General features: G+C 41.0%; 1 protein-coding gene across 6 annotated transcripts; it reads right to left on the reverse strand.

Annotated features, from left to right (window-relative positions):
- Positions 1-915: 915 nt before the first annotated feature.
- On the reverse strand, positions 916-23401 carry LOC100476924 (glycine N-acyltransferase). Of its 6 annotated transcripts, XM_034645878.1 has the most exons (8): positions 23082-23401; positions 22516-22625; positions 21559-21566; positions 19504-19599; positions 15760-15867; positions 4948-5074; positions 3446-3617; positions 916-3014 (listed from the first exon to the last, which is right to left on the reverse strand). In XM_034645878.1, the coding sequence occupies exons 1-8, from the start codon at positions 23210-23212 to the stop codon at positions 2612-2614; spliced, it is 1155 nt and encodes a 384-aa protein (XP_034501769.1). In that variant the 5' UTR covers positions 23213-23401; the 3' UTR covers positions 916-2611. The 6 variants fall into 6 exon arrangements, with proteins under 6 accessions (XP_034501769.1, XP_034501770.1, XP_019664551.1 ...); XM_019808992.2 differs by lacking the exon at positions 22516-22625 and having other exon boundaries at positions 1878-3014; positions 23082-23217; XM_034645879.1 differs by lacking the exons at positions 21559-21566; positions 22516-22625; positions 23082-23401 and adding an exon at positions 22966-22998 and having other exon boundaries at positions 1874-3014.
- Between the last annotated feature and the right edge of the window lie 2361 nt (positions 23402-25762).

Here is a 25762-nt window from a genome sequence, read left to right on the forward strand (position 1 = left end):
ATAAATAAATGAAATGAAATCTTTAAAAAAAATAAAATAAAAAATCAAAACAAGAAAGGACATAAACATGTGAAGGAAAATGGGACAATTAGTACAATCTTGTTTCTGTGGTCTTTAGTGGAAGCTCAGAAATTTATCTGGATTTCTGGTTTTGTTTTTGTTTTGCTTGTTTTCAAGGCAGTCATCTTCTATGTACTGTCTGCTTTCAGAGGTTCCCTGGGAAAACCTATTATAACTTTTAATAGGTTAACTCTTCCAATTCTTATCATCTGGGGTTATGTCTTTTTGTAAGCTTACGACTGTATTGGCCATAAGAAAAACCCGACAGAGCCTCTTCCAGCGAGACTGCCTTATACCCCAGGGCAGTCTTTTTTAGATTTCTTTTTCCAGAATCACCTGTTTTTATTTTTTCATTTTTTTTTAATTGAGTAGAGTTGACACACCATGTTACATTACTTTTAGGTATACGAAATAGTGATTCAACATCTCTATACCTTATGCTATCCTCACCACAAGTATAGCTACCATCTGTCACCATACAACACTATTACAATATCATTGACACTATTCCCTATGCAGCACCTTTTATTCCCATGACTTACTCATTCCATACCAGAAGCCTGACTACAATAGATCCTTCAGGTCAGATTTCCAACAGCCCAGGTAAATGGTCATGCTGGGGAACTCTTAGCACCCCAAGGTCTGTGTTTTCCGTGGAACAGCTTTCGATAGCTGAGGGTATTCTTTTCCTTTATTAAAAAGTTATTCTCTAGTGAGCAGGTGTTATGGGGAAGTAGTGAAAGTGTAGTTTGGTGTCTGCTTGTTGCACTGTGTAATGACGAGGTTTTTAGAAGTTTTAGGTATTTATTTTTATTTTTTTCTACTATGTTATGTCAGTCACCATACAGTACATCATTAGTTTTTGATGTAGTGTTCCATGATTCATTGTTCGTGTGTAACACCCAGAGCTCATTGCGACACGTGCCCTCCTTAATAAGGAACTAATATTATCAGTTAGAATGTACATTTACATTATACCTACAGAAGTAAAGCAGTGTACCTAAGTAGTGTGCAATATGAATTTTCATCTATGGCTCTAGGACATAATATGTTCTATTATTTCTCTAAACCAGCAGTTCTCAAAGCCTGGTTCATGGACCAGCAGCATCAGGATCACCCGGAAACTTGTTGGAAATTTAAATGCTGGGACTCTGCCCAAAATCTGTGGAATCAGAAATCCAGGAGTTAGGCTCCACAGTCTGTGTTTTAACAGGCCTGACGGTTAAATCACAGCCTGTGATTCTGATGCAGGCTCAAGTTTGAGAATCCTTTCTCTAGACCGCTGGCTCTCAGTCACAGGTGACTTTGCCTGCAGCACACACTTATCAATATCTGGAGACGTTTTTAGTTGTCATAACTGGGATGGAGGATGCTACTGTCATCAGTGGGTAGAGGCCAGGGGTCCTGCTAAGCATTCTACGAATGGACAGGACACTCCCTGCCCCACAACAGAGAACTGTCCAGTGTAAAATCCCCACCATGCCAAGGTTGAGAAACACTCACTGGCCAAGAAATTAAACGTCAGACCACTTCCGTGTGGGTAGGTGGGTGGAACATTTCATCCCCAATTGCATAGCCTAATGCCAGGCTGAGGTGGACCAGAAGGAAACAGTTCTTAGTCCAGGTGATCTGCTGCAGCAAAGGAACCCTCCCAGTTCACCTGTCCCTACCAGGAAGAATACCCCGCCACACTCCCAACCAGATTCTTCTGCAAACTTCATAGAATTTAGGCATCCTGAAATAACGTGCTGAGGGCAAGTGGGGCAGTATGTATCCATACCCTCCCTATCATCTTCTGTCTCTTCTCAGTAAATATCCACTGCCTGGTTGCACCCACTTCCCTCTCTCCGTAAACTCACCCGTGCTCTCCCCATCATGAACCACTTCATGTCAACGTATGCAGTGAAACACAAAATCTCTTTATTGTTTGGGGTTCAGGTGGGTTTAGGAAAGTGTGGGAGTGAGGAGAGGACAGGCTAACCTATGTCTTTTTCTTATTAATTATCCCTGCTATATCATGTGACTATGTTTAACCTAACATCTTACATATATTTATATATATTCAATGTACTTCTGGGGCAGCAATCAGAGGAATAGATCATCTCTACAAACCTACTGAGCAGAATACACTTGCTGACCACTAAGGAAACAGCCATAGAAAGGAAGAGGAATAAATCATATTGTCCAGAAAATACTACCCCTCCCTGGAAAACGTGTCAAGGCTCTACTAATCCATGTCCTAGGGATTCCAGGAGAAGCGATTTGGAGCGACATGTAGCTGATGAAGCAAGGTCACAGAGATCCCAGGACTGTGAGGGGCTAAATTATATGGGGGCCACAGCAGGAATACCTGGGGCTGCCTCAGACTGATAAGTCTAAAGAAGCCCATATGCGATTTGTGTGCAGGGACCGGGGTGGTCTTGTCGACCAATCATGCTGCTTCCCCAGAGTCCCAGTAGTGCTATTCCTTTAGCGGTGGTTACAATTACAGTTTCTTCTTTCCCTCTGTCGGCCCAGGCCCATCCAACATGGTCTTGTGTGCAGGGCTGCTTCACAGAGGTACGCAGTGCCACTGGTTCCAGTCACAGGGCATGGGGATGTAATTCAGTTTGTAACACATCTTCTGCATAATTTTGTTATTCTTGTCTGTGTGAGAATACAGGGGGAAGCCGAGTTTGTCTAGAGCCTGGGTCTGGAAATAGATGATGTGAGAGATAAGGCCTTGGTCCCGGTACTCAGGCATGGTCCCCGCCATCCGCATCTCGCCTGTCTGGTCCATCAGGTCCCAGGACACAGGGGTCCCCTCAGGCCCCAGCAGGCAGAAGGTGGGGAAGGTCCGGATGCAGCGCTCGATGAATCTCTGGCTCCTGTCATTGCCACCGAAATGCCAGAATTTATTCACCAAGGGAGCATGGGTGACGTCCAGGGAGGAGAGTTTAAACATCTCTTGGTTGCTATGGAGGGCCAGGAGAAAAGCAGAATCCATGAGTATGGAGCTTTGTGTCTGTTGTTACCTCTATTGTCTCGAGAGACAGAGTTGGCAGGGGAAATAGCAGATGCAAAGTCCCCTAGTATAGGTGAGCTCTTGGTGACAGAAGGACAGAAAAAGGCCACCGTTGTTGGAGTGACTGTGCAGGAAGGACAGGATCGGTTAAAGAAGTAGGCAGAAGTCTGACATATTCCAGATGAGAAAGGAAATGGTGGAGTATTTTAAGAAGAGAAGGAACATGGTCTGAATTACACCTTTTTTTTAAAAAAAATAACCCTTGCTGCATTGAAGAAGACTGATTGCAGATGGGCCAGAGTGGAAGCCGGGAGAGAAAGCAGGAGGCTAGGTCAGTGGTGGGAGTTGTGAGTAGTGTGGAATGACTTGTATCAAACTCACATGGCGTTGGGTTTGCCTCCACTGGGTGATAACTTCTTTCCGTCCAGCAGGGAAGGAACCAGTTTCTTCACTTCATTAATCATCATATAGAGAAAGCACTGTGAGTGCTTGACTTGGACGGATTTAGTGGCTGCCACATTTTCTATCACCTCATTCAGGCTGGGCTGTGAACCTAGATGGGATTACAAGGAGAGACAGTGATTTAAGTACCTTCTGCTTAGCAGTGCTCCAGTGGAGTGGGAAGTGTCTGGGATTTACAGAGCACCTAGGCTCAGTGCTGCTGCCGTGTGACTGGAGTCATGTCAGGATTTGTGCAATCTTCCCCATTTCACGTAAGTGAAAACGGGCCCAGAAATTCATTAAACCATTAGTGGCAAAGCAAGACTGGAACCAAGTTTTCTGGACTTCGTGATCATGTACTTTTGATAATGAAAGGAGAGGAGTGTTTTAGAAAAAGAGTAGCCAATATCCATCGTGCACTTACTATGTTCTCAGTGTAGTAGATTGCTGCCCTAATGGCCTAGAGTAGTCCTCTCCTGCACCGCCATCTGAGCTTGGCCATATGATTTGCTTTTGCCAGTGGGGAAACATAAATTTGATGTAGGGGGAAAAACTTAAAAATGCTCGAACACTGGGGCTAGCCCTCTCCTTGTGATCTCGATGACCTTGAAACCAATACCATATGAATAGGCCTCTGCTAGCCTGCCGAGGTCATGTGCTCCTAACATGCCATCACCACAGCAGCCAACACTGACAGCCAGAACCCTCGTTCAGACACTTGCCTGAGGCCATGCTGCAGCAGTCGGCCCTTAGTCCACCCGCCAACAGACTGCAACTGCATGAGTAAACCCAAGTGAGACCAGCAGGACTGCCTTGCAGAGCCCAGCCCAAACCGTTGATTCATAGAATTATGAGGTTTCCTGCACAGCAAAAGTTAACAGACCCATCCAGGTATCGTAGTAAGAAATTCTTATTCAAGATTTCATTCAATCTTTTCAATGCCCCTGTGTTCTAGAAACTATTACTGTCCTCATTTTTGCATATGAAAGTCACAGTCTCAGAGAGGTTAAGTCATGTGACTAGAATCATATAGCAAGCGACAGGCAGATGCCATTCTAGGCAGTCTGACTCTGGGGGCATGTCCACAGCCATGACAGTTGTCCTCCATAATCTGGGAGGTGCTTTATGGCACAAGTTGTCATTCTTATTCCAGGAATGGAAGGCCCTAGGGGAAGCTCTGCTTTGGTACCCAGTCCCTCAAAGGAATCCTGGATATGTCTGCAAAATATGCCACAAATCCTTAGCTATCAAGAAATTATATTATGGTTCCCTATAAAACCCATTCTTTGCAATATTTGAGGGTATTTTTTCTCCCTTTATGAGTGAGTTAAAAGATTGGGCAGCAGGCTGAGGGTCTGGAGCGTGGGGTGTAGGAGATATGACTCATAGGGAAAATTGTTCAGAACAGGGAAGTGAGTCTGCACACATCCCATTTCTCTTACTTTGGATCTGCAAATGCTGTTTCCAGTTGATGACTTCCGGTGAGCCAAGGAATTCCTGACAGTTCTTGAGGTCGCTGGAGTAGATTTGGTAAGTATTGGTGTAGTGATCGAAATCATCTATCATCTCCTATTGTCATTGGGAAAAGAGGAATAAAACAAATTCTTTATAGTTCATGATGGCAATACTTTTTTCTAGTTTCCACTATACTGTGAGTTTTTAAAATTGAAGTATGGTTGACACACAACATTACATTAGTTTCAGGTATACAATATAATGATCCAGCAAGTCTATACTTTATGCTATGCTCCCAAGTATCACTACTGTCTCTCACTATACATCACTATTACACCACCACTGACTGTATTCCCTATGCTGTACCTTTTATCCGCATGACTTATTCATCCATAACAGGAAGCCTGTACCTCCCTCTTCCCTTCACTCGTTTTGCCCATGCCTCCACCCTCTTCTCCTCGGGGAACCATCTGTTTGTTCTCTGTATTTATGGGTTTGTTTCTGATTTTTGTTTGTCTGTTTGTTTGTTTTTTAGATTTCACTTATGAGGGAAATCATATGGTATCTGTCTTTCTCTGTCTGACTTATTTCACTTAGCATTATACCCTCTAGGTCCATTCATGTTGTCACAAATGGCAAGATCTCATTCTTTTTATGCCTGAGTAATACTCTACAAACATGAAATCTTTTTTTTGTGTGTGATAAAAAGATTGGGTCTAAAAAGATTCTTCTATGGATGGACACTTGGGTTGCTCTCATATCTTGGCTATTATAAATAATGCTGCTACAAATATAGGGGTACATATATCTTTTCAAATTTGTGTTTTCCTTTTATTTGGGTAAATACCCAGTAGTGCAATTATTGGATCATATGGTATTTCTATTTTTAGTTTTTTGAGGAACGTCCTTACTGTTTTCCACAGTGGCTGTACCAATTTACATTCCCACCAACAGTGCATGAAGGTCCTTCTTCTCCACATCCGTGCCAATGCTTATTATTTCTTACCTTTTTATCGTAGCCATTCTGACAGCTGTAAGGTAATATCTCATTGTGGTTTTGATTTGTGTTTCCCTGATGATGAGTGATGTTGAGCAGTTTTTCATGTGTCTGTAGGTCACGTGTATATCTTCTTCGGAAAAATATCTAATTCAGGTCCTCTGCCCATTTTTAAATTGGATTATTTGTTTTTTGGTGGTGAGTTGTGTAAGTTCTTTATGGATTATGGATATTAAGCCCTTATGGTGAAGAACTGAGAACTTTTCTCTAAGGCCAGGAGGAAGACAAGGATGTCCACTCTTGCCACTTTTTTTTCTAAAGATTTATCTAGTTATTTCAGAGAGAGAGAGCTCATGAGTGGGAGGGGCAGAAGGAGAGGGAAAGAGAATCTCAAGAAGACTGCACACTGAGCGCTGAGCCAGATGCAGGGTTGGATCCCATGACCATAGGATCTCAACCTGAGCCGAAACCAAGAGTCGGACACTTAACCGACTATGCCACCCAGATGCCCCCACTCTTGCCACTTTTATTCATCATAGTACTAGAAGTCCTAACCACAGCAATCAAACCAGAAAAAGAAATAGAATTCATCCAAATTGTTAAAGAAGTTAAACTGTCACTATCTGCGGATGACGTGATACTTTACACATAGGAAACCCTAAGACTTCATTCAAAAACTTCTAAAAGTAATAAATGAATTCAGTATAGGTGCAAGATACAAAATTAATACACAGAAATTGGTTGTTTCTATACACTTATAATGAAGTAATAGAAAAATTAAGAAAACAATTCCATTTACAAGTTGCATCAGCAAGAATAAAATGCATAGGAATAAACTTAACCTATAAACTGAAAGGCCTGTATCTGAAAACTACAAAACACCAATGAAAGAAATTGAAGATGACACAAACAAAGGAAAAGATATTCCATACTCATGGGGTGGAAGAATTAATATTATCAAAATTTCCATACTACCCAAAGTACAGATTCAGTGCAATCCCAATCAAAATACCAACGGCATTTGGGGCACCTGGTTGGCTCAGATAGTTAAGCATCTGTCTTGGGCTCAGGTCATGATTCCGGAGTCCTGGAATCAAGTCCCGTGTCGGGCTCCTTGCTCAGCGGGGAGCCTGCCTCTCCCTCTGTCTCTCCCTCTCCTCCTGCTTGTGCTCTCTGTCTCTGAGATACGTAAATAGAATCTTTAAAAAAAAAATACCAACCGCATTTTTCACAGACCTAGAACAAATAACACTAAAATTTGTATGGAACCACAAAGACACTGAATAGCAAAAGCAATCTTGAAAAGAAAAGTAAAAATGGAGATATCACAATTCCAGATTTCAAGATATATTACAAAGCTGTAGTAATCAAAAAAGTATGATATTGGCACAAAAATAACTACAAAGGTCAGTGAAACAGAATAGAGAGACAGAAATAAACTGTTTATACAGTCCATTATTCTATGACAGACAAAGCAGAAAAGAATATCCAAAGGAAAAAAGACAGTCTCTTCAATAAATGGTGTTGGGAAAACTGGATAGCCACATGGAAAAGAATGAAACTGGACCACTTTCTTACACCATACACAAAATACCCTTAAAATGTACTAAGGACCAAAATCTGAGATATACTGTGATATTTTAAAGTACTAAAATATTGGTATTTTTATTGGTGCATTAAAATTATTCCTAAATCATTTAAATAATGAGATCAAGAGAAGAGTCAGTATTCAATTTATGATAGAAAATTGTATAACAACAGTATTCTCTACCCACATATTGCATTAAAATTTCAAATCAAAGACAATTATTAGAAAGCATTCTTCTATACTTCTCTTATTCTCAATGGGAAGAAGAGGAAAACAAGTATAAGGAAAAGGGTCTGTTGCAAGAATAAATTTTACTACAGTGCAAATACTTGCAGAACACACCATTTATGAATGTGACAGTATTAAATTTGGTTATAGCTAATTCTGGATTAAAATCTCCATCTGTTAGTTTGGGGGTGGAGTCTTTTGGGTTTTTCATATAGAGTATCATGTCATCTGCGAAGAGAAACAGTTTGACTTCTTCTTTGCCTATTTGGATACCTTTTATCCCTTTTTGTTGTCTGATTGCTGTTACAAGGACTTCTAGTACTATGTTGAATAATAATGGCGAGAGTGGGCATCCTTATTGTGTTCCTGATCTTACAGGAAAGGCTTCGGCTTTTCCCCATTGAAAATGATATTTGCTGTAGGCTTTTCATAGATGGTTTTTATGAAATTGAGGAATGTACCCTCTACCCCTACACTCTGAAGTGTTTTAATCAGGAAAGGATGCTGTATTTTGTCAAATGCTTTCTCTGCATCAGTTGAGAGGATCATATGGTTCTTGACTCTTTTCTTGTTGATATGATCTATCACGCTGATCGATTTGCGAATGTTGAACCACCCTTGCATCCCAGGGATGAATCCCACTTGGTCATGATGGATAATCCTTTTAATGTATTGTTGGATCCTATTAGCTAGGATCTTGTTGAGAATTTTGGTGTCCATATTCATGAGAGATATCAGTCTATAATTCTCCTTTTTTAAGGGGTCTTTGCCTGGAATGAAACTTGACCACTCTCTCACACCATACACAAAGATAAACTCCAAGTGGATGAAAGACCTCGATGTGAGACCGGAATCCATCAAAATCCTAGAGGAGAACATAGGCTGCAACCTCTTTGACATTGGCCACAGCAACTTTTTTCATGACACACAGCCAAGGAAACAGTCAAAAAAACTAAGAGGCAGCCCACGGAATGGGAGAGGATATTTGCGAATGACACTACAGATAATAGACTGGTATCCAAGATCTACAAAGAACTTCTCAAACTCAATACACATTAAATAATCAAATCAAAAAATGGGCAGAAGATATGAACAGACACTTTTCCAATGAAGACATATAAATGGCTAACAGACACATGAAAAAATGGGGCAGAAGATATGAACAGACACTTTTCCAATGAAGACATATAAATGGCTAACAGACACATGAAAAAATGTTCAAAATCGTTAGCCATCAGGGAAATTCAAATCAAAAAACCACATTGAGATACCACCTTATGTCAGTTAGAATGGCAGAAATTGACAAGGCAGGAAACAATAAATGTTGGAGAGGATGTGGAGAAAGGGGATCCCCCTTACACTGTTGGTGGGAATGCAAGTTGGTACAGGCACTCTGGAAAACAGTGTGGAGGTCCCTTAAAAGTTAAAAATTGAGCTACCCTATGATCCAGCCATTGCACTACTGGGTATTTACCCCAAAGATACAGACGTAGTGAAGAGAAGGGCCATATGCACCCCAATGTTCATAGCAGCATTGTCGACAATAGCTAAATCATGGAAGGAGCCGAGATGCCCTTCAACAGATGACTGGATTAAGAAGATGTGGTCCATATAGACAATGGAATATTACTGAGCCATCAAAAAGAATGATTTCTCAACATTTGCAGCAACATGGACAGGACTGGAGGAGATTATGCTAAGCGAAATAAGTCAAGCAGAGAAAGACAATTATCATAAAGCTTCACTCATATATGGAACATAAGAACTAGGAAGATCAGTAGGAGAAGGAAGGGAAGAATGAAGGGGGTAAACAGAAGGGGGAATGAACCATGAGAGACTATGGACTCTGAGAAACAAACTGAGGGCTTCAGAGGGGTGAGGGGTGGGGGAATGGGATAGGCTGGTGATGGGTATTACGGAGGGCATGTATTGCATGGTGCACTGGGTGTTAAACGCAAGTAATGAATCATGGAACTTTACATCAAAGACTAGGGATGTACTGTATGGTGACTAACATAATAAAAAGATCATTACAAAAGAAATAAAAATAAAATCTCCATCTATACTTAATGAAGCCAAAGAAGGTGAAAAATTAGAAATGCTTTCTTAAAACAATGCTAGAGTTAGACAAAATGTAGTTCCAAAAAGACAGAAACCACTTATTTAGCAAAATCATCTCAAATTATTAAATAACAGATGAGATTATTATTTTTTAGACTTGCTTTCAATTTTTTATTTTTTTAATTATTATTTAAAAAAATTTTTTTACTTAAATTCAACTTGGATAACATGTAGTGTATTATTAGTTTCAGGGGTGGAATTTAGTGATTCATCAGATGCATGTAGCAAGAAGTGCTCAATACATCAAGCACCCTCCTTAATGCCCTTCACTCAATTACCCATCCCTTCACTCCCCTCCCCTCCAGCTACACTCAGTTTGTTCCCTATTGTTGAGAGTCTCCTGTAGTTTGCTTCCTCTTTTTTTATCTTTTTTCCTTTCCCTTTCCCTATGTTCATCTGTTTTATTTTTAAATTCCACACATGAGTGAAATCTTATGGTATTTTACTTTCTCTGACTTATTTTGCTTAGTGTAATATTCCCTAGTTCCATCCATGTCATTGCAAATGGTAAGATTTCATTCTTTTTGATGACTGAGAAATATTCCGTTGTATATACATATATACCACATCTTCTTTATCCATTCACCCGTCCACGGATATCTGGGCTCTTTGCATAGCTTGGCTATTGTAGACATTGCCGCTATAAACACTGGGGTGTAGGTGCCCCTTTGAATCACTATGTTTGTATTCTTTGGGTAAACACCTAGTAGTGCAATTGCGGAGTGGCAGGGTAGCTCTATTTGTAATTTTTGAGGAAACTCCATACGTTTTCCAGAGCAGCTGCACCAGTTTGCATTCCCACCAAAAGTGTAAGAGGGTTCCTGTGGGAATTCACAGTGCCTGGATAGACAAAATCTGACTTTTATACGCCTCCCTGGATGAGACTAATTGAAAAGCAAAGGAAGGAGGAGTGCCTAGAATGCCGGGCCTCCTTGGAAGTTTCTTGACTGAAAATGGCCAGATTCTTACTGTGGCTCAAGGTTCTCATCTAGGGAGTAAATGCTTAATTTTTGAAGAAAAACAGGCACCTGTGGTAGTCACATACTTCACGGACTCCTTGTCTCCTCACCCTTATCACATGCTGCCCCATATATTGTTATCCTGACCATTAAGTTATTATATTAAATTATCCTGACACTTTCCTCCTTGCTTTGCTTGCTCCTGATGTATTGCTAAGACCCTAATAAAAGTGGAGACAAAGCTTGGCTCAGAGCCTTCCACCACTACAGTGTCTGGTCCCCAGGCTTCTCGTTTCTCCTACTAAGGTGTCTGGAATCATCTTTTCATTTGCCTCTTGGAGTTTGCTTGCCAAACCCTACAGGTTCCCCTTTCTCCACATCCTCACCAACACTTTTTGTTTCCTTCATTATTAATTTTAGCCATTCTGACTGGTGTGAGGTGGTGTCTCATTGTGGTTTTGATTTGTATTTCCCTGATGCCGAGTGATAGTGAGCATTTTTTCATGTGTCTGTTGGCCATTTGTATGTCTTCTGGGGAGAAATGTCTGTTCATGTCTTCTGCCCATTTCTTGATTGGAGTTTTTGTTTTTTAGGTGTTGAGTTCGATAAGTTCTTTATAGAGTTTGGATACTAGCCCATTATCAGACATGTCATTTGTGAATATCTTCTCCCATTCTGTAGGTTGCCTTTTAGTTTTGTTGTTTGTTTCCTTTTCTGTGTAAAAGCTTTCTATCCTAGAAGAAGTTCCAATAGTGCATTTGTGCTTTTGTTTCCCTTGCCTTTGGAGACGTGTCTAGCAAGAAGTTGCTGGACAAAGAGGTTGCTGCCTGTGTTCTCCTCTAGGATTTTGATGGATTCCTGTCTCAAATTTAGGTCTTTCATCCATTTTAAGTTTATTTTTGTGTATGGTGTAAGAAATTGGTCCAGTTTCATTCTTCTCCATATGACTAATTTTCCCAACACCATTTTTTTGAAGAGACTATATTTTTTCCATTGGATAGTCTTTCCTCCTTTGCTGAAGATTAGTTGACCACAGAGACGAGGATTAATTTCTGAGCTCTCTATTCTCTTCCATTGATCTATGTGTCTGTTTTTGTGCCAGTACCATTCTGTCTTGATGATTACAGCTTTGTAATATAGCTTGAAGTCCGGAATTGGGATGCCTCCAGTTTTCTTTTTCTTTTTTAACATTCCTCTGGCTATTCGGGGTCTTTTCTGGTTCCATAGACATTTTAGGATTGTTTGTTTCAGGGGTCTTGGTTTTTTTTTAAACATTTTGATACTCTCTGTCTTTTGATTGCAGCATTCAGTCCATTTATATTCAGAGTAATTATTGAAAGATATGAATTTAATGCCATTGTCTTACCTGTAAAGTCAACATTTCTGTAGATTGTCTCTGTTCCTTTCTAGTCTTTGTTACTTTTGGTCTCTCTTTGCACTCAGAGGGTTCCCTTAAATATTCCTTGCAAGGCTAGTTTAGTGTTCATGAATTCCTTTATAGTTTTTGTTTGTCTTGGAAACTCTGTCTCTCCTTCTATTCTGAATGACAGCCTTGCGGGATAAAATATTCTTGGCTGCATATTTTCCCCATTTAGCACATTGGATTTATCATGCTAGTCCTTTCTGGCCTGCCAGGTGTCTGTGGACAGGTCTGCTGCCAGCCTTATGTATCTACCCTTGTAGGTTAAGGACCTCTTGTCCCCAACTGCTTTCAGGGTTTTCTCTTTATTTTTGTGATTTGCAAGTTTCACTATAGTATGTCGAGGTGTTGGCCTATTTTTGTTGATTTGGAGAGGAATTCTCTGTGCCTCCGATGCCTGTTTCCTTTCCCAGATTAGGAAAGTTCTTAGCTATAATTTTTTCAAATTAACCTTCTACCCCTTTTCCCCACTCTTCTTCTTCCTGGACTCCTATAATACAGATATTTCGTTCTATGAAATTGTTGAGTTCCCTAAGTCTACCTTCATTATCTAATAGTTTTCTTTCCCTCTTCCTTTCAGCTTCCTTATTTTCCATTATTTCTTCTTCTATATCACTGATTCTCTCTTCTGCTTCATTCATACTTGTTTTTATGGCCTCCACTTGGGTCTGTATCTCAGTAATAGCAGTTTTAATTTTGGCCTGACTAGATTTTAGTTCTTTTATCTCTACAGAAGGGATTCTCTAGTGTCTTCTATGCTTTTTTCAAGCCTAGGTAGTATCTTTATCATCATTGTTTTAAATTCTAGTTCAGACATCTTACTTCTATCTGTATTGATTAAATCCCTGGCTGTGAGTACTACCTCTTATTCTGTCTTTTGGGGTGAATTTTTCTGTCTTATCATTTTGTCCAGAAAAGAAAAGAAGAAAGAAACAACAACAAGGAAAAGAACCCCTAGATCCTGGGTGTGTTTTGGTCTACTTGTTAAAAAGAACTATATATCCCAAAATAAGGAAGGAAGGGAAGAAAGAGAGAGATATTATATATATATTATGTTATATATATATGTGTGTGTCTGTATAAAATACAATACAATGAAATATATGTAATGTGTGTATATATATAAAAAACACAATGAAATATGAATGCGTATATACATATATACATTAAATATATGTATATATATAAAATACAATACAATGAAAGGAAACAAAAAATGAAAAATAAAGATATAAAGTATATATAAAAATTAAAAAATTGAAAAACTAAGAAAATAACTGAAAAAATAATACTAAAAGACTTAAAGAATAAAAATACAAAGAATGCTATATACTGTTTTCCCCAAGGGCTGAAGCTTTGCGGCCTCTGTGATCAGTAAACTTGGTGTGAGGAGTTGTTCTTGCTGGTCTTCTGGGGGAGGCACCAGTTGTGCTGATTCTCCGACGGACTTGTCCTAGTGGAAATGCACCTCCAAGCGCACAGGGGCAGGGCTCCGTGTAAGCGACTCCAAGGCCACTAGGTGGCGCTGTTTTGCTCCCTGAAGGCTTTCAGCCCTGAAGGGGGTTGATGAAAATGGCCCTGCTGGGCTCTCTAGCCCTGGAGCTGAAAATTCTCTGCTTCCCCCTCTTCATTGAGCCCTCAGAGAAAAGCAATCAATCACTTTTGTCTACTTGGTTTTCGTCAGAACTGTATGTTCACCCTACACGTGTCCAAGCATTTTCATCTCACACACACAACTGAGTTTCCAAACTCCACAATTTTAGGACTCCCATGGTGGGGACCTGCGCTGTTCCTCCCACGGAGGGTCTCAGTATGCTTCTGCCTTTTGCTGGACCTGTTCCCAAGAAAGCTGTCACATGACCGCGCAGCTGTCTGCAGTTTACAGCAACACAGAGCTCAAAGCCAGCACCTCCAGTCACTGTTCTCAGCTGTCTTACCCGTTCCTACACCTGGAAACTCTGCCTGCCACACTTGGGCACCACCCTTCCTTCTTGCCACCCTGGGGATCCTGAGACCACGCTGTCACACCTGGGATTCTGCCCTGATTCACCACCTGAGCTGCTTCGCCACCAGAGCACCGTTAAGCCAGGCACATCCCCCACTGTAGCCGACTACTCAAAGTTCCAGTTCTGCATTTCACTGCTTAGAATACTTCCCAGTAGCCTCCTGAAGCCGGCTGCCTCCCTGCCTCCCTATCCTCAGTTATATCACCCCAGATTCAAGTCTCTGTACCTCTTACCTTCCAAACGGTGTTTGCTTTTCTATGTGTAGATTTGCACTTGTTTTTTTCAGATCTCTGATTGTTTCTTGGGTGTTTAGCACGATTTGATAACTAATTACTTGTATTCGAGGGACGAGACAAACTTGGGGTCTCCCCTACTCCTCCATCATCTTAACTCCTTCCACTAGCAGATGAGATTATTGGGAGGAAGGAGGCACAGAAAGTATTACCACAGCCCAGTGCAGAATGAGAAAGCTTCTTAAAAAATAATCAGAAAATGTTGCCCCAAAATATACTGACAAGTCAGCAAGGATACCCGCTAATACATTTTGTTCCTTAAGATCACATTTAACATAAAAGATCAAATAATTTTATTTCAGTTCAGTTTTTATTACTAATACAGATTTCTTTATATATTATTTAATTTAGTGGTTTTCAAATAATTTCATTTCTATGAAAGATACAATATTCGTATTTTTATAAATTTATAATTATACTGGGTGTTTAAAAATAAGCTTAGGAATTTTTGTCTGAAATGTATTAACTGTTTAGTTTCTCTAGTTTTTAAGCGTTTCCCCAAAATGTGGGCACCTGGGTGGTGCAGTTGGTTAAGTGTTCAACTCTTGGTTTTGGCTCAGGTCATGATCTCAGGCTTGTGAGATCTAGCCCTGCATCAGGCTCCACGCTCTGCTTGAGATTCTCTCCTTCTCCCTCTGCTCCTTCCCCCACTTATGCTCTCTCTCTCTCTAAAGTAAAAATAAATAAATCTTTAAATATTTCCCCAAAGTGCATATGGAAATTGTAGTTTTATAAGTTTACTTTTTATAATCGTTCTAACACATCACGCTGTCTCACGCCTTCCTGTCTTGGCCCTTGGTTTCTTCTCTGGTTCAAATGGCCTCTTTTTCTTGTCAGCCTACCACTATCTACAAAATTTGCACAAAATCTAGTGCAGATGAAACCTCTCATCAGGAAGAGTCTCTGACCTTATCCTGTAACTTCTATCTCCAACCTTCATCGTTGAATCAGCTTTTACCTGGGCTATTTCTTGTTGTATATCTTCTGTTCTTGCACACTTCACACTCTGTTGTTTTATTTGCTTATCGATTTTTATTTCCAGACTATGAGCTCCCTGAGGACAGGACTTGCTCACCATCACACAATTCATTTCTGTATCCCCTGGGGCTGCCACACTGCCAGGTGCATGGCAGGCACACAGTAAAAATGAACACAGAGGCATATTCATTCCACATCTGGCACCTTACCTCCTTCTGAGGGCGGATAACCACTGTTGTAAAATCAGGCCACTTGTCCACCAGGGCCTTCAGTTTGAATGGATTTCCCTGGTTCATGTGGAAGACAGTCCCATAAACCTGCAGCATTCCAAGTAAGGGAGAGAGGGTTGGCTTGTTAGGAGGAGATGGTAAAGTGCCTTGTTTGATCAGGACAAGGATTATTTCTATGAAATCATGGAATTTTATGTTGGAATAAGGCCAAGTAGGGCATCTAGGTCAAACAATCTCCATGTACTACATTTTTCCCCCTCTAATGAGGAGAGCTTTTTCTTCCCCATCCAATATGAATCACACATGCATACAGTAAAATGTTTGGACAGATAAAATATGATGATTTTAAGAATACCACTCTTCTTTAAAATGATTTAAATGATCTAAATGATTTAAAATGATCTCTTCCAAGACTCTCCTATTCATACACATAGAGATACACAATTTTGCGGACATAAAATAATCTGTTGCATCGTGTTTTCCCCACTGAATGCACTGTGGTCATATTTCTCTGTTCGTAAACAGAAAATTTTTCAATTATTTTATAATGGCTGCATAGGATTCCACTGTATGGATGATCACAGTTCAATTTATTTGCCTATTGGTGGCAATTTTAGCCATTTCCAACTTTTCACTTTGACAAATCATTCTTCATAGAACATGCTTGCACAGAAATCTTTGCATGGGCACCTATTTTCTTAGAATATCCAGAAGAGTAGTTGCTGGCTCAAAGATTATGCACATGTTTAAAACTCCTTAACATAAATGACCACGTTATTCTCTGGAAAGATTCAGTGAGCTTCCACCAACAAGCAGAGCCTATAGCAAAGTGCTCGAGAGAATGGGCTGTGCGGTACTGTGGCGTGGGGTCCTGTCTTGGATCCCCACCCTCATCGTGTTATATGGGCTGTTGAGAGAGAGGGAGGAGGAGGAGAGAATGAATGAGATCAAGGCTGTGAACATTTGCATTTTTGTGGTTTGGGGACTGGGGAATGCAGCAGTGGATACCGGCATGGGCCTCATGGCAACTGTAAATATGAAGCCTCTGCAGATACCGGCATGGAAACATGCCAATGGCCCGGGGTCAAAAAGATGGCACATACTTTAATAATTTCCACCATGGGTGGATGATGACCAAGGACCATGCCAGTATCTTTCCCCCCTGCTCTCCAGCCCACATAAACTATTGATGTTACGCCAGGGAGAAAGAGAAGGGAAAAAAACTCAGTTGAGGGGCGCCTGGGTGGCTTATTTGGTTAAGTACCCCACTCTTGTTTTTGGCTCAGGTCATGATCTTAGGGGCATGGGATCAAGCCCTCATCAGGCTCTGCACTCAGTGGGGAGTCTGCTTCTCTCTCTCTCCCTCTCATTCTGTTCCTGCCCCTGCTCGTGCATGCTCCCTCCCTCTCTCTCTCTCTCTCTCTCTAGCTCTCAAATAAATAAATAACTCTTTTAAAAAAATCTCAGTTGACTGAGTTTATCTAAATTTATTTTGCTTTCAACCATAAGTGGAGTCTTGATAAAGAAATTCAGTATAGTTTGGCAAAATATAGACATTATCTTTTAACACATTTGCTTTTGGGGCCTGTAAAGTTGATTGCACTACAATATTATCCATGATGGGATCTGAAAACATGTAGAACTGTTACTCTGTTATTCCCATGGCCTAAATAATTAAAAAAATTTTTTTTTTCCTGCTGAACTCAGAATGTACCAGGCAGCTACTCTAAGGTGACTCGGCTGGAGCTGACACAAGCACTACCGTGTGTTTAATATCTAACACTGAGAAGAATGGCTGGACTTCTCAACTGAGATGCAAGTTTTGAGTTTTAGGTTATATATCCATTAAAAGGACCTGGCATACAAATATTCTAGATTCAATTAGGAGGAAACGTGTATCTTTAATATGCAATGGAAGGAGAATGCTAATCCTGCATGAAAATTAAGGCACGAAGAGGGCCACCTTATCCTACCACAGAGATGTTCCAAGAAAGGACACTTGGGATACACCAAGAGTTTTCTCAAAATATTTGGGGTCTAATTAACAGAAGGGGTAAAGAGAAATTTAAATGACAACATTCTGCACTAAAGCATGAAGAAAAACTTGTGACCTGAAGAATTTATAAAATCACTACTCACCATAAACATATCTTAGGCAACTGTTCGTAGAGTGTCTAACTAATGCAACCTCCTCCCCCAAAATTGCCTGTCTCTCTGCAAGATTGCCTGGATCTTAAGGATTACCAAGGGAAAAGAGTTAAAGATTAAGTAATAGAGATTAATGTTAGTGAGAGTCTACCAAAGTGGGTGACTTTGGTTTTGGATCACAGTTGGCCCTTGAACAACATGGGGGGCTGGGGGTACTGATTCCCCGCACAGTGGAAAAATCTGCATATAACTTTTGATTCCCCCAAAACTTAACTATGAAAAACCTACAATTGACCAGAAGCCCTACTGATGATATGAACAGTCGATTAAGACGTATTTTATATGTTACCTATTGTATTGTTACAGTAAAATAAGTTAGAGAGAAGAAAATGTTACTAATAAAATTTCAAGGAGGAGAAAATACGTTTGCAGTAATGTACTGTATTTATTGAAAAAAATCCACATATAAGTGAACTCAAATAATTCAAACCCATGTTGTTCAAGGATTAGCTGTGGCTTGAAGTCATTTTTTTCGTAGTAATTAAAGAATAGGGCAACGTTTCATTAGTCTGTTTCTAATAATTAAAAACTATGCCAGGTGATCTCCAAATAAAATAATGCTAATATTTTTCTCCTTTATACTGAAAGAGGGGAGTAACAGACCTGTGAGGGAGTGAGGGAGACAAATGCATTTATCTTATCTCAAATGTATGCATCTTATAGGAGTGTCTTATAAAACAGTAAAAATCCAATTTCTATGTCTACAGAAATTTCTTTTTCAGGGAAAAACAACTGTTGTCTAAGCACACATACACAATACACAAAGACACATGGTTGTATTTTGGTTCCACTGGTACATGCACCCTATCCCTTTGGTGCTAAAGAGAAACACAAGCAAGTACCCGAGCGTGTCATTAGAGATACTCTTGCACAGTTCTGGATGTAGGTATTTATATGTACATCTTATTTAATCCTGAGATTTCTGATCAGTTGTACTAGGTTAAGGGAGATACTGGGAGTCAGTCACAAAATAGCCTGGTGTGCAGTCAGTTCAGAGAAATTGGGAAATTTAAGTCAAAATAGGAATTGACTTCTTTTGACTTTCAGAGGTCATGATGGTTAACCTCTCACCTGGGAAGTGTTCTTTTCAGGAGAATTATTTAAACATTAACTGTAGTCCCAGTGAACCTTGGAGGAAAACTCTGGACAAAATTCCAGTGTCATTACAAAATGTTTTCCTTCTTTTCTTTTTTCCTTGGAAAGGAGTAAGGGAACCATTTTGTAATCACAGAGCACAGCGCAAAAGGCAGTTAGGTTCCAAGCATACCTATGTTCATAACATAGCATTGAACTTACTGTTTAGGTGATATTAGGTAAATCACCTAACTGAGCTCTGTCTTCTCATCAGTGACACAGACATAACAGCAAATATCTTGTAGAGAGGTAGTGCAAGCTCAGTAAGAGAAAACTCCACTAGCACCTGGCACAGACCAGATGTTCAATAAATGTTAATCTCGTTTCTTGTTTCACAGGAAGTTTCTATTCCTTACTCCCCCCAGAATTTTTCACTGTCACCTTTAAGGATTCAGGAAGGCTCTTCCTCAGGGATTTCTCCAGAGTCTGCAGCATCTGGACACCTTGCAATGGGAACATTGTGGAAGATACTTTAGCCTAGAGGGAGAACCAAGAAACAGCCAGCAATGAGAAGAAGCTGGAGGCGATTCAGAAAAATGAGTAGTAAGTTGTCTTCCATGGCCAGCTCCCCCTTCAGTGTCTCTTTATCTTCACTAAAGTTTTCACCAACTCCAAGGAAGGATTATACTGGTAGAAAGCAAAGGAGGTGCTTTCTGCATTTTTTAGTTCCCTTTCTTACACTTCAGTGTAGTCCAGCTATCAGTTTCACTTTAGATTAGCAAGCACATTTTTAAGTATATATAACATCTTTTGAAATTCATTTGCCATTAGTGATTCTCCTGACTCCACCAGTAAAAAGTTGTGTAACACTGGGGAAGTTACTTACTCTTTCCGGGCCTTGGTTTCCTCTGTTAACCTCAAAGATAAAACTGCCAGTTATTTTACCATCAAAAATGGCTACTTGGGAATAGCAAGGAATTGCAATCAAGGATAAGGAAGCTATGGAAAATTGTAGGCAAGTCTGGAGAACAAAGGGCAGGAACACTCTTTTATAGAAGGATGAGAGAAGTTGGGAAGGCTGTTCTAAACAAAAGGCCCATTGGAGGAAAGGAAGGGTTCCAAGGATAGAGGCTTTTTATTGGCTGAGTTGTGACCATTTCTCATTGGCTGGGCTGTTGCTTTCTTCCAGCTCCCTGGTAAGGTAGGAGCTAGAGTAAGACGGACTTAGAGGGAGCTCACTTTCTGTTGGGTCTGTACTGTGTGCAAGGAAGAGTGGTATGGCCACAGGTCCCTCTGCTGGCTTCCTGAGTCCATTCTAAAGGGTTCCTTTTATTGATTTTCACAACTTCAAAAGGAGATGGGGGGAGGGGCACGTGGATGGCTTAGTCGGTTGTGTGTGTGCTTTGGATTGGGTCATGATCCCAGGGTCTGGGAACCAACCTGTGTTGGTTCCCTGCTCAGCAGAGGGTCTGCTTCTCTCTCTTCCTCTCCCTCTATCCCTGCTCGTGTACTCTCTCTCTCTCTCAAATAAAGAGTAAAATCTTTAAAAAAAGGAGATAGGATAATAATGCTATTTAATTTATAGAATTCTTGTGGGAACTAAATGAGTTAATACATTAAATGAGTCAATAAGGGCTTAGGAGACTATCTGTCATATAGTCAGCACTGAACATGTTTTTTTATTACTACTACCACTTCTCCTCCTCCCTCTCTTCTTCCTTCCCATCCTTTTCTGTCCTCTCCTCTTCTTCCTCCTCCTCCTTCTCCCCACCTGAGTTAAAGCGCTGTATATTGCATGGTATTTTGCCGCAGTCTTTTTAATGTGGGCATTTGGACATGGTCTAAATATAAACGATTAATCTTTTTTAAAAAAAATTTCCAGGCTAGGGACACCTGGGTAGCTCAGTCCATTAAATGTCTGCCTTTGGCTTGGATCCTGATCCTGGGGTCCTGGGATCGAGCCCCACATTGGGCTCCCTGCTCAGTGGGGAGCCTGCGTCTCCCTCTCCCTCTGCCTACTTGCATTCTCCCTCTCTCTGTCAAATAAATAAATAAAATCTTTAAAAAATAATTTCCAGGCTACATTCCAAACTGGTATTTTCACCCTTTTTTAAAGCCTTACTCCATCTCGAAGCCTCCCTCTTGCACCTATGGTGCATATTGTACAGATTACTAGGTGGAATAAATACAGCAGTTTTACATATTTGACCCACTGCGTGAGATTGGGATTGCCGAAGTGTTCTATAAAATCCCAACCACATGGAAAAGGAGAAAAGAGTCTGTGTTACAGCATTCTACTTTGGAACTATGATCTTTGGAGGAGTACAAAGTCACTTCTAAGTGAGGGCACCGAAGAAGTGCTGAGTTGTTGCATTAAACCCAGCTGTGAGTGAGATGCCATGCTCCAGGTCAGAACTGGGTAACTTTGTCACTTTAGGACAGCAGGGAGGAGGCTTCGGCTTCTGACCAAGCTAGGTTAACAGGATCCGGATTTACCTTCTCCCCTGGAAAAAAAAAAAAAGACAAAACTAAACAGCAAATGAGGGGCACCTGGGTGGCTCAGTTGGTTAAGCATCTGTCCTCAGCTCAGGCCCTGATCCCAGGGTCCTGCTCAGCAGGTAGCCTGCTTCTCCCTCTCTCTCTGCCACTCCCTCTGCTTGCGTGCCCTCTCTCTCTCTGCTAAATACATATATACAATCTTTTTAAAAAGATCAAATACTTGAAAAAAAAAACCCAAAAAACTAAACAGCAAATGAAACAACATTGCACAGTGCAGAACTACCATTTCCGAGAAAAGGGAAAGAAAAAATGTGAGTTTTATGATTGCATCAGCTTGTTTGAAGGCTACAGGTCAGGGAAATGGAGCCTGACCAAACCACTGCAGTCTCACTGACTTGAGCATACAGAGATAGAAGCCAGCGTGGAGCTTCAGAAAGAGAGAAAGCAGGAGGATGGGGGGAGAGAGAGAATGAGAAAGAGAGAAAACGAGAGAGGGAAAGGGAGAATGAGAGAGTTCTGGAAATCTTTGGGAAAGAGCAATCTCCTACAGTCTTTGGCTCATTGCTGAACTGTGTAAGGGGAAATTACCTTGGGCTTTCAGCCTGTCTTGGCTTTTGGCCTGCCTTCCTCACTAAGCTTAGTCATTTCTAGCTTTTGATTCGCAGTGGGAGACATATGACTCTTCCTTTCACCTGAACACTTACAGGTCATTGTATGGTTAACTGTCCTCATTTCAGTATTGTTGTGTCTCAGGGAATAGGGAAGCCCAAGGAGAAAGAGACATCGGAAGGGCCATCAGCACACACACATTTAGTGATGGTGTTCATCATCTTATATGTGCCCAGTTCGTGGCATCCCAAAAGAATTACAAATGCAACACCAAAGATCACTGATCACAGAGCACCATAACAAATACCATAATAACGGGAAAGTTTGAAATACTATAAGAATTACCAAAATGTGACACAGAGACACAAAGGAAGCAAATGCTGCTGGAAAATGGTGCCCATAGACTTGCTTGATATGGGGTCACCACAAACCTTCGATTTGAAAAAACACAGTATCTGCAAAAGACAACAAAATGAAGCCCAGTCAAACAAGGCAGGCTTGTATTCACCTACTCCTTTCTTTTCTGAGTTTGAGTATAGCAATCTTCTTATGAGTCACATGCAGGGAAAAAAACGACCTCCCTTGTAATATAACCAGAAGGATTAAATATGATAATAGGTGCAGTCCCCACACATTAAGGGCTCCATTCACCCCGTGCTTCCAGAAAGTGTCCAAATCTCTCCTCATTCATTTATTGGTTCAGATCAGAGACCTGCAAGAATTTTTCATATTACCGAACAAGTTACTCCTCACAAACTAAGTGCCAGATACGTGTTTCTTAAGTTATTCCCTTACCTCAGATATCTTTGCCATCGTATTTTGATCCAATTTTGATTTGTCTCCCTTAAGTGGAGATGATGTCTTAAAGCAATGGAGATTTTATATATATCTATTTTAGTATGAGTCCCCACCTGGAAAGCTGTCTCGCTGTCTCCACACCAATCCTTGCCGGTGTCCCCAGGAGCAAATGAAGAGAGCGGACTCCTAGATGATGAAATTTCCTTCTGATGCAGTCGGTTCGGTAGGGTCTTGCAGACTGCATTTAGGTTTGTCTCCTCCAGAAATTACTGAGCACAGGCTCATACAGTGGACCTTGCACGTTAGCAAAAAAAATCTGGTGTCAGCTCTTGTGAAATCCAGCCCTCCTTCTCTCTTGTTAAGGGAACTAGCTGCGAGGCCGGCAGTGTACCACCTGAGCTGTTTTTTCCAAAACACCAGGTCGCTCTTTGCCCCCACCAGCCCTGCCGTGACTCTGCAATCCTAAAGCCCTGTGGTACCAAAAGACCAGGTACCAGAAGGAGGGGCATGTTGTGTAAGCCACACCTTTAACCTCTGCTTTGCATTCTCAAGTACCTGCGATAAGAGCAAGGCCATAGGAAAGATAGGGATGAGGTCTCATTTGCAGCATCTGGTCTCTTTTCTTACACATGTGAAGACACGAAAATATTTGCATGGAGTGACTAAAGTTGTAAGGATCCTCCTTTTTAAGGATGAGCTGTGCCCTCCCCCCTGCCCATTTTGAAGCTGTGGTTAAACAGCCCAATGACTCAATGCGGGCACTTCTTAGCCTCACTATTATGGAGGAGGACACTGAGGCTCAGTGTGGCTGAATCAGATAGAATTTGAGCCCAGAGCCTTTTCACTCTGAAGTGCTACACACCAACGTTCGCGCTTGCTCTACCGTTCTCAGGAAAGAAGGGATGGCTCATGGAAAAGATTTTGAGTCTCAGCTCCTCTGTGTAAAACAACCAAGGAGGGAAGTTTGACACTCTCTAGGGCCTTGTCCTCATCACCCTTATCCTTGATCACTGGGTTAGTGGTTGGTTTCATTATGACGGGAAGAAGAGTCCTTCCCATCCAAGGAGCAGGGACAGAAGTGGCTAGTGTCGAGAGCGAAAGTTGAAAAGCTTGCGTGCTTCTTCAGGTTGTGGACCAGTGGAGCACAGGTCTGCACATATTTCTCTCTTTCCTTTCCAGGAGTCTTGATTCCTAGATCGCTAATTCTCAATTTTATCTCCTAAGGGTGAAGTCTTTAGAATCATTCCTTACTCTTTCTCCAAGGCCAGAAGCCACTGAAACTGCTCTGTCCCTATCAGCACAGGGGACGCCTTGGTCCCCGTGGAGTCCACATCTCACAAAGGCTGACTATAACAAGAGTAGTGTCCCCTGTACCCCAGCCCCAGAAACCAGACCCGTAAGTCTCCGTCTCCTTCAGCCTTAACAGCAGTCAGTCAGAATTTGGGTCCCTAACCCGTATCTTAAACTAGTCTCTTAATCTCTCTGGGTGGTTTCCCTGGCTGACACTGACCTGATACTGTGGTATCAGGTAACCAAGCATTTTTCATGCTCTTCCTTGACTGTGTGGTTATTGTCCTTGCTCTGTTATATGAAATAACCGTTATAAACCTCGCACACTTTGGGATGAGACATAAGGAGAAAGGTTCAGGAGCAGTGGCATTAGTTCTATTGCTGTGTTTTCCTCTGAGGGGTGGGTGCAGGTCCAGGCACTGATGGTAGAAGCAGCATCGCATAATGGCTCAGAGGGAGGATGATGGGGCCAAACCAACAGGGTTGAGATCCTGACTGCACCACTTTCCTACTCTGTGACCTGGGACAAATTATTTCCTCTTTCCATGCTTCTGTTCTTGTATCGAGAAAGAGGAGTACATAGTGGCACTTACTCTGCAGGGTTTTGAGGAAATAGTAAGTTCTTCCCCTGCTCTGCCATAAATAGTCCTTTCTTACTGAAGAGGGGCCCTTCCTTAATTGGAATTCAGGCTGGTGGGTTGCTCTGTGCCTGCAGATCCTTAATGATTTCCAGAAGATGTATGACTTATAGTTTATCCAGCCTTTTCTTATCATTGGTGCAGGAACAACGCTTTTTCTAGTTTTCTAAACCCTACATATAAGCAGAAATGAGATGATGTCTTCATTTAGATATACATAATTATAATGGCTTAGACAATAATTGCTTAAAGAAGTTCCTGATACGTGGTAAGCATATATACATGTTTTGTTAAATAAAGAAAGAATAATTGAATACAATGCATTATGCATGTAAGATATTTAGTGAAATTAATTATTTTCTGGTGTTCTAGGTGAAGTCCTTTTCCATAAGGCTCATATTCATGAAATGACAGAGAGAAAAATTTCTTTAAAAGTTTCCATGTTGTTCTACTGAGGAAATGTATGTACCTTTCCTCCAAAAAACTCTTATTAAAATCACTTAATTCATAAATCCCCAAAACCCATTTTGGACTTTTCTGATGAGCTTATCCCATAGACCTGTGTGCATATTCACATCACTGTGTCGGTTGAAGCTTGCCTCAGTCTGGAACTCCTCCTCCCCCAAAATAAATACGTGATAAAATGTTATCAAAATAAGGTCAGGCACCAATTGCTAGCATATGCCTTGATAACAAATGTAAAGGATCAGAGCAAATCACTTGTCTTTGCAAGAGCTGATTTTGGAGTGGAAATCAGATGTTCCTGTTGGACAGGCCAGAGACCTGGCCAGAGGTGAGACAAGACCAGGCTTGTTCCAAACTGTTTTCCTTCCTATGCTGGAGATAAAGAGCTCTAAACTATGAAA

The sequence above is a fragment of the Ailuropoda melanoleuca genome, chromosome 16 (genome assembly GCF_002007445.2).
Source record: "Ailuropoda melanoleuca isolate Jingjing chromosome 16, ASM200744v2, whole genome shotgun sequence".
NCBI lineage: Eukaryota > Metazoa > Chordata > Mammalia > Carnivora > Ursidae > Ailuropoda > Ailuropoda melanoleuca.

What these genes read in the sequence shown, in the direction of transcription:
- LOC100476924 (XM_034645878.1), bottom strand. Translation starts at nt 23,212, where the DNA reads ATGCAGTCTGCAAGACCCTACCGAACCGACTGCATCAGAAGGAAATTT. An exon ending in GCCTTCCTGAATCCTTAAAG is followed by an intron (nt 15,868 to 19,503) that starts GTGACAGTGAAA and finishes GGAATGCTGCAG; the next exon opens with GTTTATGGGACTGTCTTCCA. An exon ending in TTATCCGCCCTCAGAAGGAG is followed by an intron (nt 5,075 to 15,759) that starts GTAAGGTGCCAG and finishes CAATGACAATAG; the next exon opens with GAGATGATAGATGATTTCGA.